Raw genomic sequence first — 13,444 nt, 5'->3', positions numbered from 1 at the left:
TCTTTTGATCCATTGCAATAAGAAGTCCACATAAAGACAACTACTTTTACCTCCGTAACTTTCTCTTTCATTCTTTAAGACCCAAGACTTCACCCATTTAAATGTGTTACCTACAACAGAAATGAACTAAACTGCCATCTACCAGAAGCAAAACAAACCTGAAGCATTTATTCAACATTGTTCTTTTTGTCTTTTAGTTGATGATGGGGCTGCTGAAAAGGAAACCTTGCCAGAATTTGGAGAGGGAAAGGACACAGGAGGACTTGTGCCTGGGAAATCTTTGGTCTTTGCAACACTGGAATTGTGTGTATGCATTCTAGTTAGACAGCTCCCAGAGCTAAATCCTAAATTGACAGGTAGCCCAGGAGTAAAAGCTACAAAGCCACAGATGCTGTCAGAAGATGGAAGTAGGTTGGTTTCCGCTGCATTAGTTATCCTCTCTGAACTTCCTGCAGTGTGCTCTCCTGAAGGTATGTTGTGGTGTTTGATTTGCTTTACTTGACCTGGAAGGAGAGAAATGGTTTTGATAGATAATGGAGGTAATGGTTGCTTATCTTTTCCTCATTACACAAATGCTGACCCCCAAAGCTTTGCATATGGTCTTTAATCCTCTAAGGTTAACATTACAATATTCCAGTAATCTGTTTTACTAAAAGGGTGAAAGTAAATACAGAGACAGCATGTACTCTACATAGATAGTCTCTTCCATGGTTGAGAATATTGTAAACCCATCGATGGCAATTACTAGCTCTTGGGCATTTTTTGGTATACAGTATCTAATGGACTTTCCCTGCCTCAGTGACAACAGAAGCTTCTCATCATATCCAGTTCGGTTTTGAATCAAGTCCATGCTTTTAATATAGTGTTTAAGGCTCTGCAGAGTACAACTGCCTCCTGATTCCTTCTGTGTGAACCTTAAACCCAGGAGGCTTCATGCATATCCCTGTTCTGTACTATTGTCGATGGTGTTACTTGATCCGAAATGACCCCACCCCTTCTCTCCTTTGTAAAATTTTGCCTTCCTTTCAAGTTCAGCTCCAGCCCTACCTCATCTGTGAAGGCTTCCCTAAAAACTCTGGCTCATATTGAGTTTTGTTTTTCTTTTTTGTTTGTTTGTTTGTTTTGTGTGTGTGTGTGTGTGTAGCTTCCATATGTAGATATGTAGTTTTTATGTGTCATATAGAGGTATATGTAATTGATTATCATAGAAAGAGAAGGTAAATATATATACAGACATATGTCTTGTTTCCAGTGAAATTTTGTATCCTCTAGTACATAATAGGGACTCAGTATTTAATAGATACTTCTTAATTGGTAAGCATATTTCTCCTTAAATGTGTCTTGACCAACTTACATTCTGTTCTATTTTTAACATGACTTTAAGCTTCAGTTTGACTTTTAAACCTGTATTCCTTGTTCTCACACACTGTCTTATACCAATAGTAGCAGAAAAAGTGACTAGCAGAGGATTGGGGGCAAAAATATACGATATGAGTTTTATTGATAGCCTCTGGGAAAATTGATTGACTATTTTAGCTTTAGTCTCTTCTCTTTCACTTTAAACAAAGTGACTTTTTAACTACTTAGTGGCCATGGAAACTTTTAATATTTTGTACTGAGTGATTCACTACAAATTGCTTCAAAAGGGTTTAATATAAAATCCAAATGGATAGTGATAGTGGTTGCACAACATTGTGAATGTACTTAATGCCACTGAATTATTAAAAATGATTAAAATGGTAAATTTTTTGTTCCATATATTTTACCACACTAAAAAGTAAAAATAAATTCAATGTTTGTCAACTACCAAATAAAACAAAATAACACAGCAATGGATAATGGTACTGTAATATACTTTAAATAACATCTCCAATTATAACCAAAATTTAATCCACCCTTTAAAATCTTAAAGTTATTTAAATTATCTTAACAGTTATAATCCCTAATGGAGAATAATCTTAAAAGCTAGAAATCTTTGACATTATCTAACTCATTTGGTGATTTTCTCTGAGGAACTGTATATAGACTGAAATAGTGTTTTTTAAAAACATTACAGGAAGCATCTCAATCCTCCCTACTATACTGTACCTCACAATTGGAGTCCTCAGAGAAACTGCTGTGAAGTTACCTGGGGGCCAGCTATCTTCAACAGTTGCAGCTTCCCTGCAGGCTCTGAAAGGAATATTATCTTCTCCCATGGCCCGAGCAGAAAAGAGCCATACTGCTTGGACTGACCTTCTCCGTAGTGCTTTAACAACAGTTCTTGACTGTTGGGATCCAGGTAATTTAGGCTCTTTGGAAGCAGTTGTTCAGTTTGTTTTAAAAAGCAAGAGGGACAGTTTTTTGAGAATTAGCTATTTACTTGATCATGTTTGGCAGTCTCACCTAAAGGAGACCACAGTTCACTACATACTTGTTTAGAGGGTATGTATCGTAGACAGAAAATATCTATGGTCTCATTTTAGTATCTTTTTTTTTTTTTTGCGGTACACGGGCCTCTCACTGTTGTGGCCTCTCCCGTTGCGGAGCACAGGCTCCGGACGCGCAGGCCCAGCAGCCGTGGCTCACGGACCCAGCTGCCCCGCAGCATGTGGGATCTTCCGAGACCGGGGCACGAACCCGTGTCCCCTGCATCGGCAGGCAGACTCTCAACCACTGCGCCACCAGGGAAGCCCCCTCATTTTAGTATCTTTAACGTTAATGCAATTAAATGACTGGCAGCCTGTATGTTGACAGTGAGAGACCTTCAAATGTAATAGTATGTTAATTTTAAAATACAGTATCATCCATGTCTAGCTGACAGAACTTTTTTAATATGCACAATGTACTGAAAACTGCATAAGGTATACATTATAAATATAATACAGGACTGATCGGTCCCTCCAGGACCTACTAGCTAAGTGACTAGACAAGTTATCCAACTTCTCTGAGCCTTAGTTTTCTCATTAACAAAATAAGGAGATTGTGTTGCAGGAGACTGTTAGTGCAATAACATAACATGCGAAAAGCATCTCGCTTTTTACCTGGCATATATCTATAAATGATAGCTAGTATTATGTTCAATATCCATTAAACTTAGTTTTTCCCTTTGTTATTGTTGAGTAGGTCTTATTTTCAATATTATGTCATGGTAATTGTAAAAAGTGTTTAGACATATTATAAATTATCTCCTTTTTAAAAAAATATTTATTTGGCTGCATCAGGTCTTAGTTGTGGCACACGGGATCTTTTGTTGCGGCGTGTGGGTTTCCCTCTAATTGTGGTGCACAGGCTCCAGAGCACATGGACTCAGTAGCTGCAGCGTGCAGGGCTGTCTAGTCGTGGCTCACGGGCCCTATAGCGCACAGGCTTAGTTGCCCCGCGGCATGTGGGATCTTAGTTCCCCGACCAGGGATCGAACCCACATCCCCTGCATGGGAGGTGGATTCTTAACCACTGGACCACCAGGGAAGTCCCTATCCCTGCCTTCTTTGTTCTGTTTATCAGTGTCACAATTCACCATATTCTGTTTTGTATGGTAAAAAGGTTTCAGTTGAATTCAACATTTATTGACCACGTATGTGCCCAAAGTTGGGAGTCTAGGGGAGGCTAGTGCCATAAGGTATGATTAATACCATAGGAGCTCCTTGAAGGCAACAGTAATGTCTTATTTATCACTGCCTTTCTAGTATTAAAAAAAGGAGATAGGGACTTCCCTGGTGGTCCAGTGGTTAAGACTTCGCTTTCCAGTGCAGGGGGTATGGGTTGGATCCCTAGTCAGGAAGCTAAGATCCCACATGACTCATGGCCAAAAAACCAAAACATAATACAGAAGCAATATTGTAACAAATTCAATAAAGACTTTAAAATTGGTCCACATCAAAAAAAAACTTAAAAAAAAAAAAGACCAACTGGCAAAATAGAGTAGTCAGCTCTGTTTGAGTGAATCAGGCAGAGTGTCACAGTAGGGTTCTCTGGAAGCTCATGCTGAGATGGAGTTTGGGGAGCAAGAGGCTTATTAAGGAACAACGCCTGTGAAGGGAATGGGGAAAGCAATCTTGGGCTAAAGAAGCCAAGCTGCAGTACCAGCATCCAGCAAAGCTCAGCATGCCTGCTGGGCGGCTCTGAATATTGCCTGTCAGTGCCTCCCATAGGACAGCAGTGTCTACACTCCTTCAGATGTGGCTGCCCCCTGAAGACTGTGATCTCAGTCAAGCAAACTCGGGGGCTGAGGCCAACCCTGAGGAGCTAACAGCTGACTGCATGCCTCACAGCTGGGCAGCACCTGCCCTCACGAAGGGGAGCTCAGTGCTACACCTCTGTAGCTACCACAAGAGTCTTCTCAAAACAGTCAGTTTCTTAAAGGATTAGAAAGCATTCTCCATTCTCCACATGGACATCATAGAAAAGGATTCTCACGCAACATTTTGATCTAAGACCAGCAGACCTAAATAGCATGGTACATTTGGGGACGGTAAGTAGAGCAACGAGAGAATGTGGGTTTGAGGGGAAAGAGTAAGAGGGTGGTGAACAGTGATTAGTAGAGATGGAAGTTGGATGGTAAGTGGGGCCAGATGATGGAAGGTTTGGCATGATTGGTAATTTGGGCTGCCTTCAATAGGCATGTGTTCTTAAAACTGGAGTAAAGTGATGGGATTTGCATTTCTAAAGACTCACTCTGGCAGCAGTATAGAGAAAAAAGCAAGACTGTTGGAGACAAGGTAGTAGCAGTAAGGATAACGAGGAATGAAATAATGAAAACTAAAATGTTTAGCAAGTATTAACAGAATTTAGTGATAGTTTGGTTTAGGAGTTGAAAGGGGTAAGGTGAGTTGGGTGTTCATGGTTCCCTTAACAGAAATACCAAAGTGAGGGTTTTCAGGGGAAGATAGTGAGTTTATTTTGAAATGCCTACAGGATAATCAAGTGGAATGAAATATGAAGCGGTCTGGGCTTCAAGAAAGTCTGGCTAGAGATGGTTTTAGACTGCATGCGTTTGGGAGTTGTCATGGGATGGTTGAAATCACCTAACTTGGGTTTATGCAACAAGATGGGAGGAGATTCCGAATATAATGCAGAAACAGAAGCCAAAGAAAAGAGAGTTTTAATGACTCGAGAGTGGTCAGCAGTGTAAAATACACTGTGGAGATCACGCTCAGTGTTGAGGTACAAGAGAGGAGTAAGGGAGGGGAAGGATCAAGTACAGGCTTCTCTCGACAGGGAGACGAGAAAGCTGAAGGAAGATACAGGGTCAAGGAATTTTATTTTATTTTATTTTTTAGATGAGGCTCTAGTATGAGTTCATGCTTATGGGGGAAAAAAAGGTGGAAATGGGGTTGGAGTTGGAACTATTAGGGAGGGAAGCGGCATCCCTTTTCTAGGCAAAAAGGAAAAAAATTCACAGCACATTTAGAAGGATGAATCTGGCAGTGTGAGGAAGGAAAGGAGGTAAGGATGGAAAGTTAATAGGCGTAAGTTGTTAGGTTATGATGAGCTTGCCTCTTTCATCTCTCTCTCTCTCTCTCTCTCTCTCACACACACACACACACACACACACACACACACACAGATGGTTTTCTGTTGTCTGTCAGAGAATGAGGTTAGGACACTGAGGATTTGGACTAGCTACTGAGAAGAATTAAGGAAGGAGCTGATAGGGAAAACATTTGCTACATAATAAATTGCTCCAAAACTTAGTAACTTCAAACAACAAACATTTGTTACCTGACAGTTTTTGAGGGTCAGGAATTGGGGAGCAGCACAGCTGGGTGGTTCTGTCTTGGGGTCTCTCTTGAGGTTACTGTTAAGATGTTGGCCGGGGTCACAGCTAAAGACCCCATTTCCAAGGGGACTCGCTCATGGCTGTTGGTAAGAGGCCTCAGTCTCTCACTGGCTGTTAGTTAGCAGGAGGCCTCAGTTCCTTACCACATAGGCCTCTCCATGGGGCTTAATGCTAAGCGAACCTTGCATCTATTGTAGGTAAAAGAGAATGGGTATAATGGAATTTGGGCAGGGCTGGGAGAATAAGGGAATTTTAGAAGAAATGGGAAGAGGAACCCAGGAGAACTTTATCTTACGGAGAATAAAAAGACACTTTTACTAAACAGACTAGCTATTGTAGTTTCAAGTTGCTATAAATGACTAAGAATAACTTGGCTGTATGTGAAGCACTATGGCATCATGGTTAACGGTATGCTTTCTGGAATCAAACTGAATGCCTTACTGTGTGATTTGGGCAAATGACTGAATTTCCGTTCCTCAGTTTCTCATCCATAAAATGGGGGAAATAAGTGTACCTACCTCACGATGCTAATGAGGATTAAATATAAAGTGCTTATAATAATACTGTCATAATTTAAATGTTAACCATGCACCTATTTTACCTTAAAATTATTCAAATTATTTTTATAAAATAAATCCTACCCATCCATAGTATTTTGCTTTCATTGCTGCTGTGTCTCAGGTGTCAGCTCAAACACTAATTTCCTAAACCTTTCTCTGACTGCCCAATGTAGCAACTCCTGGGTTGCTTTCTATTATCTCTTAATATATTTTTTATATTCATAGACCTTGTGACTAGCTGAAATCCTTTATTTACTTCTTGGTATATTCTGTATCTTCTCTGTAAATTGTATTCTCAGTGCCAGAAAGAGTGCTGGCACATAGAAAATGTTTCTTAAGTATTTGATGAGTGAATGTTTCCAAACCTTCTACATATATATGTAATTTTTTTCATAAGTAGTAATCCATTCTTACACAATTTAATGAGTTGAATTTGCCACACCTTTTCCTTTTCAAATAACATTGATTTTCCACAAGAGGTTCATTAAAATTATTTAATGAGAGTATGACTTTGGGAAATGAAGTAAATTACATCCAGTAGAAAATTCCTTTAAATGATTGTGGCACACACAGATATTTTCAAATTTTTCTGTACTGTTAAGAAATGGTATATGTAGCAAACAAAGTGCTAAGTTATTTTCGCTTGACAGGTGTATTATCAAAATATGAATACTTTAAACTTAACAAAGAAAAAAACAACTGTCCAAGCATTTCTGTATTTCTCCACAATAAAAATAATAATATAACAGCTAATTTATATTGAGCATTATGTGCAACATGCTATTCTGAATGCTTTGCGAGGATTAACTCATTTAATCCTCATAACCTTATAAATTTAAGTACTGTTACTTTCATTTTACAGATGAGAAAACTGAAGATGGGGTTAAATATCCAAAGGTCACATAACTAGTTAATGCATATTCCTAGTAAATGTATATAAGTATTTACTGATGTCTTTACTTACGCAGACTGTAATTTCTTTGGTAATTCTTGACCCTAGAATTACTTAAAATGCATATTTTAAAGCTACAGCATTTGCCAGGATTCTTAGTCAGTCCGTATTAGTCTGTAATCCTTAGGTACACAAAAGAAATTACTACCAAACTAGAGACAGCTTCACAGCTGTATATAACAGTAAATATGACAGTGTTGGGATCTGTTTCTCATAGATTATTTCTTTTTAGTAGCTGGAACACACCAAGAACTTGATGAAGTCAGTCTGCTTACTGCTATCACAGTATTTACTTTGTCTACCAGTCCAGAAGTAACTACGATCCCATGCCTTCAGAAGCGCTGTATTGAGAAATTTAAGGCTACTCTTGAGATAAAAGATCCTATGGTAAGTGTGTTTAGAAGATAGATGTTTGTAATAGGAACATGTTTAGGCTTTTGCAAAACTTTTCCTTATGATTTTGTTGAGTCCAACAGAAAGTACCAGACTGAAAATTATTTTTAGGTTTGGATTAATTCATGTTCTTGGGTTGACAAAGTCAAATAATAATGGTCTTGTTTTTTGGCCCTGAGGATGGAATGTAGTTAGTTGGAGAAAGATAAAGAAAATGTTTTTTAAAAAATTAAAAAAAAAAACAACCTAAATTTGAAATAGGGGCATCTTAAAATTGATATATCCCTAGAACTTCAGTGGATTTCCTTTCAAAAAAAAAGGGAAGGAAGACTCTAGCATGTGCCTTCAGTATATGACTGTAAAATAATGGGACCTATTTCAAAAGCAGCATATACAAATTAATCCCATTCCTTTCTGGCCGTTTTATTTGCTAAATTAATTTCCTATGCTGTTATGTGGTACAAAATAAGTTTGTAGCACATGATCACAAATAGACTCCTAAAACTTAGTAACCAGATTTTCTCTCAGAAAAAAAATAATCATTCAGATGAATAAAGGATGGTTTCTATATTTGCTGTATAGTCATCTCCTTTTGTTCTCCTGTCCTATCTGTTTCCTCTAGCCTAACAGGAGCTTTATGTAGCAGCCTCAGAGTGGTGCCTCCAGTATGTGATGACACATAATTAATATGGTCCAGACATGGTTCCTTAAAACCTTCATAGCATCAAATATATGTGATTTTCATCTAAAACATTTTCCAAAATATGTTTCAAGTTTGTGTGTGTGTTTGATTTTTTACATTATAGAGAGACAAACGAGGGGGAAAATGGGAACTAGTCAAAAGAAGAAAAATTAACCACTTTATTCCCACTCCAAGCTGTCACAACCACTGTTAGCATGCAAGTTTGAATACCTGTTAGTGCTTGGACTTCCAAAATTAAAGATAAATTAGAAATAAAATAAATTTAAGTGTGGGAGGGGAGGCTTTAAATTTTTTTCATTTACATTTTTTAATTTACTTTAAAAATTTACATTAAAACTTACATTTTAATATAAACGTAAATTTACATTTACAGTTTATACTATTTTTGTCTTTTCTCTGATTAGGTACAAATCAAGACCTATCAGCTCCTACTTTCCATTTTTCAGTATCCGGATCCAGCTGTTTCCTACCCGTACATTTACTCTTTAGTATCCTCTATCGTGGAAAAACTGCAGGAAATAGACAAAAGAAAACCTGAAGACACTACTGAGCTTCAGATCTTTCAAGAAGGCATAAAGGTCTTGGAAGCACTGGTAGCCATTGCTGAGGAACAGCATCGTAAGTGCTAGCACTAAATGCATACTAAATCAGAATCTGTCCAAAATCAGAAAATTAATGTTATTTAAACTGTAAAACATCCCATTAGTCACTTAGCATTATATTTTCACACTCGTGGAAAGGCAGGTGTTGATGTTAATCAATCAACAGTATTGATACTGTTTTGTATTAATTTGGGAGAAGAGATTGGAAGAACTGCCTCCCTTCAAGTGGGGGAAATATGTCCAGATCAAGTGTATAAGAAACATTTACATCCCTGAACCTGGGGCTTACATCATTTGTTTACTTTCCAGGCTCTCAGCTGGTGGCCTGTCTTCTGCCCATCCTCATTTCCTTCCTTTTGGATGAGAATGCTCTGGGATCAGCAACTTCCATAATGAGAAATCTACATGACTTTGCTTTGCAAAATCTCATGCAGATTGGGCCTCAGTATTCATCAGTTTTTAAAAGTGTAATGGCTTCCTCTCCAGCCTTGAAAGCCCGCCTTGAAGCTGCTATAAAGGGCAATCAAGAAAGTGTCAAACTCAAGATACCATCATCTAAACATACTAAGAACTCTGGAAAGAATTCAAGCATCCAATTAAAGACCAACTTCCTCTGATGTTTTTTTTGAACAGTAAGCACCTTAACACAATACTTGATCATTTCTTTCACTTTGGGGGCAAAAGTGACATTTTAGACACAAGTGCACTTGGAGGCTGTTTGTTTTAACTAAATTGCTTTGAAAAGTCACAGCAAACTTAAACATTTTTTGTGGGTTTCTTTTTTTCTTTCTTTCATATAATAAAATCACAGAGCTCTGTCAGAATTCTTGCCAGGAATTTCAATAAAGTGCTAAAGAACTAAACTTAGAAAACCAACCACTGCTTTAAAAACAAAATTTATTTCTTCTAATAGTCCATACACACATAGTACTATGACATATATAAATCTGACTCTAATATAAATTATCTGCATTTATATTGTATCTCGATTGCCAGTTTAAAATTCGGTCTTATTCAATAATTGTATTATACTTTCTTGGATTTCTCAAACAACGTAAATGATTGGCAAGCTATTTAGGAAACTTGGTTTAGAATTATCTAAAATATGTAATAGTACAAATTAATTAATGCCCTACAGTGTGACTTAAGATTTGGTGTCTATAAATATCATGGCTTTTTACCATCTATTGGTTTTATTTGTATTGAGTTCAGAAAATTGAAATTTTAGTCATTTTAAATAGAATAGGGCGTTTCCACTTCAATTTCTCACATGGATTTTCTTTTACCTCTGTTCCTAATAATTTTCATCATTTTCATTTATGGCAAACATTCATACCAGTGAGTTTAATATAGATTCATATCTATATTTAAATTAACTATGGGTTTATATAAATGTCAAATTTAGTACAACAAATTTAGATCCTCAGTGAATACAAGTATGTTTTTTTTAACATGAAACATATTTTAATATAGAAAAAATCTAATGATAAAGTCATATTGGTTGAAGGATAATTTTTAATTATTGATGGTCATTGACTCTCCTTCCACTTCAGTGTTATACTGTGTGAATCAAGCACTGTGTCAGAACAAAGCATTTCCCTGTTAAAAATTAAAACCCTAAGTGAGAGGGGCATGTTCAGAATGGAGAGACACTTGGAGTCAAGAGAAAGCAATGTGATGGTACTCTATTTTATTATGTTTGTATATAAATACACTTGTAAATCGTTCAGAATGAAAGCATTTGACAAATTCTAACACTACAATCAGTTTTTCTAATTTACATAAATAAAGCTAATTTTCTGTATCATTCTTGTATTTGAAATTATTTTACTCACAAAAGATGACTGGTTAGTCTCACAGAGTGCAGAAAATCATTTCTGTGGAGCAAATAATATTTTCTCTGAAACTTAGCCTGTTTTCTGAAGGGAGCCCTTTCTTTGGAACATTCTTTGCAATGGTGTGCATTCTTTGTCTTTCTAATTATCTCTATGAATTTGACTGTATACTCATTATTGTTTCCTTCACCTGAATGCCCTTCTCTCCCTTGTTCTATCTGGCTGACTCCCAGTCCTTTTAGGCCTGGTTTAAATGTCACTTCCCCTTGATAACTCCTTAACGCTTCTTACCCTCCTCTCAAACCAAGGAAATGTAACTGCTTCTTCATCTGTGTTCCTGCAGTACTTTATATATTATTCTATGCACTGAACATCACATTGCATTTTAATACTCCCTTTTAGACTGTGTCTTAAAGGGAGAGATTTTGTCTTCTGTAACTGCCTGTGTGGCATCAACTAGACACTTAAAAAACTGTTGAACTGTACTGGTGTAGGATGAATCTGAGCTGAGAAATTTATTCCTTTGCCAAGGCAAATGCTGGACTGGGATATTCTCAGGATATAGTTTTTTTATTTTTTTTGTTTCTTTTGTATTGTTTTTTATTTCATTTAGTTTGTTCTTAAACATTAAGATTTCTGCTCCTCATTTAGTGACCTGGTATCCTGAATTGTCTGGATTTAAAGGTGCTATATGAATATCAATAGTTGTGAAAAAATATGTCCAGTGTCATGGAATTAGGAACTTTGAGTTGGGCACAATTCTATAGGCTTTTTTTAATGTATCATCTTGTTTAATACAATATTGAATTAGTAAAGATACCCTTACTGACACAGAAATTAAGGCTTAACGGCTGAGACTTGAACCCACCTTTCTGATCCCAGGTTCCAAGCTAGAGACAGAAAAGGTCCGTTGGTGGTCCTGATTCTATCAAGGTAAAGCTTTTCTCTTCTTTCACTGTTCCACATTCCTTCCAGAGCTTTCTTCACTCCTAGTTGAAGATATTTTCATTTAATATTTCTCCAAATTGCCACCAAAAGTTTTCTGGCTAATACAACAGGAAAAAGTGGGAAAAATTTGTGACGTCTACAATTTCAATGGGAATAATGATTACATGATTAGTTGTTGATATAAGTTCTGATTTGTTTAAAGGTGAATAGTTAAGACTGAAAAACACATCAAAAATTCTTTACATCTGTTTTATTTTAACAAGTCTCCAGTTGTTATAAAGCAGTTGCACTTTAACTTGGTAATTCTTTACAAATTTAATGTGTTGATGAGCAACCTGGATGAAACAAAGTGGTATATATAATGTTTGCTTGAGCTTTATGTTTTTCTAAGGGAAGAAATACAGCCCAAACTACTAGTTGAGTCTCATTTTATTTAACCCACTATTTAAAAGCTTATCATGGAAAGACTTATAAAGTAACATCAGAAAGACCAGATTTCTATAAATAGAGCATCCGAAGCAAAATTTCTACTTCTATAAATCAAACTTCACCGCCCACCTAAAAGGAACATTAAGGCACTTTAAAAGATACAAATAAGTGCTATAAAAGAGATACAAGGATAGTGCTATGGGAACCCAGGGAAGAAAACTGATGCTTCTGAGATGGACTTCCTGGAAGGAGTATCATATGGTACAGGCTTAGAGAATAATACATACTTGACGGAATAAATGTATAACCTAAGAGTCTTTTGTAACATTAATTTTGAAGAGAAGAATTCGCTTTGTCTTTTTATTACAATATTAGTTTACATTTTGAGGGAAGAAATTTCAACCCTCAAGCTAATAAACTATGATAATGTTAATACAAAACTAACAATATATGAAATAAAGTCTATACTACCCAAAAACTATAGTTAAAATGTTGAATCATTTCTGGCCGTTTAATGATTATATTATGCTAACAGTCCTAAAGCTTCAGTAGTCTGCCTATATGTATCTTTCAGAGTCCTGTTAACATAATTATAGAATCAAGGTAATTACATATATTGCATTTTCTCCATCAATTGAATGTACTTTCCTCTTTACAAATAACTTGTTAACCCTTGCAAGACCTCAATTTATCAGAAATATGGTTATTCAACTGCTGGCTGACAGTTTAATGAACTGTGCCTATCTTGACTTTTCTGTTTATCAATCTACTTAGCTGATGCCTTGGCTTTTAGCTTTGAGGAAATGGGAAATTTTGTGTTGTGATGTAGAGCTGGAATGTATCCAGTACAGACCACAAATACAATCCCAGGTTCTGTAAATTCAGAGGAGCTAGCTTCCTTTAATTGCCTTTCTGTTTGCTCAGGACTCCTGGCTGTTCTACTTAGGACATTATAAAATGATTCCACTGACTACTTGAAGAAAATTCTAATTACTTAATAGGCATTCTTAGCACATATCCACATATCGTTCTCTGACAAAATATTTCAGAAAATACTTATTTTTTTAAAGGATTCTATTAAGAAAATTTAAGAGGTCATTGCTACCAATGAAAAACTAATGTTGACAATGTTTTGCTTAATGGGATCAAAATTTAATACTTTTCTCTGAAAAAAAAATCTAGATGCAAAAAAACTTTAGACACACACACACACACACACACATATACATATATATGCATATACACACACCTATCAGCAGTA

The 13,444-nt window shown here is 36.5% G+C and overlaps 1 protein-coding gene and 1 long non-coding RNA gene across 11 annotated transcripts in view; one reads left to right on the top strand and one right to left on the bottom strand.

Annotated features, from left to right (window-relative positions):
* Positions 1-10,778, top strand: part of HEATR5A (HEAT repeat containing 5A) — a 112,396-nt gene extending 101,618 nt beyond the window's left edge. For 8 of the 10 annotated variants that reach the window (XM_027111000.1, XM_027111004.1, XM_027111002.1 and 5 more), the window contains 5 exons: positions 198-470; positions 2,057-2,281; positions 7,506-7,660; positions 8,774-8,987; positions 9,281-10,778. In XM_027111000.1, the coding sequence (XP_026966801.1) occupies positions 198-470; positions 2,057-2,281; positions 7,506-7,660; positions 8,774-8,987; positions 9,281-9,588 (1,175 nt within the window). In that variant the 3' untranslated portion in view covers positions 9,589-10,778. Of the gene's footprint in view, positions 1-197; positions 471-2,056; positions 2,282-7,505; positions 7,661-8,472; positions 8,701-8,773; positions 8,988-9,280 lie in introns of those variants that run through there. The other 2 variants (XM_027111001.1, XM_027111005.1) reach the window with 2 other exon arrangements.
* The window catches only part of LOC113622652 (uncharacterized), a 39,903-nt gene that overhangs the window by 12,925 nt on the left and 13,534 nt on the right, over positions 1-13,444 (bottom strand). The window contains exons 3-4 of the long non-coding RNA XR_003433606.1: positions 11,675-11,852; positions 9,274-9,481 (exon numbers count right to left, since the gene is read on the bottom strand). This is a non-coding gene — a long non-coding RNA (uncharacterized LOC113622652). The remainder of the gene's footprint in view (positions 1-9,273; positions 9,482-11,674; positions 11,853-13,444) is intronic.

Source organism: Aethalodelphis obliquidens, unplaced genomic scaffold (assembly GCF_003676395.1).
Source record: "Aethalodelphis obliquidens isolate GAN/ISIS:26980383/991018 unplaced genomic scaffold, ASM367639v1 scaffold10, whole genome shotgun sequence".
NCBI classification, from domain to species: domain Eukaryota; kingdom Metazoa; phylum Chordata; class Mammalia; order Artiodactyla; family Delphinidae; genus Aethalodelphis; species Aethalodelphis obliquidens.
This window is presented reverse-complemented; position numbering and strand designations above follow the sequence as displayed.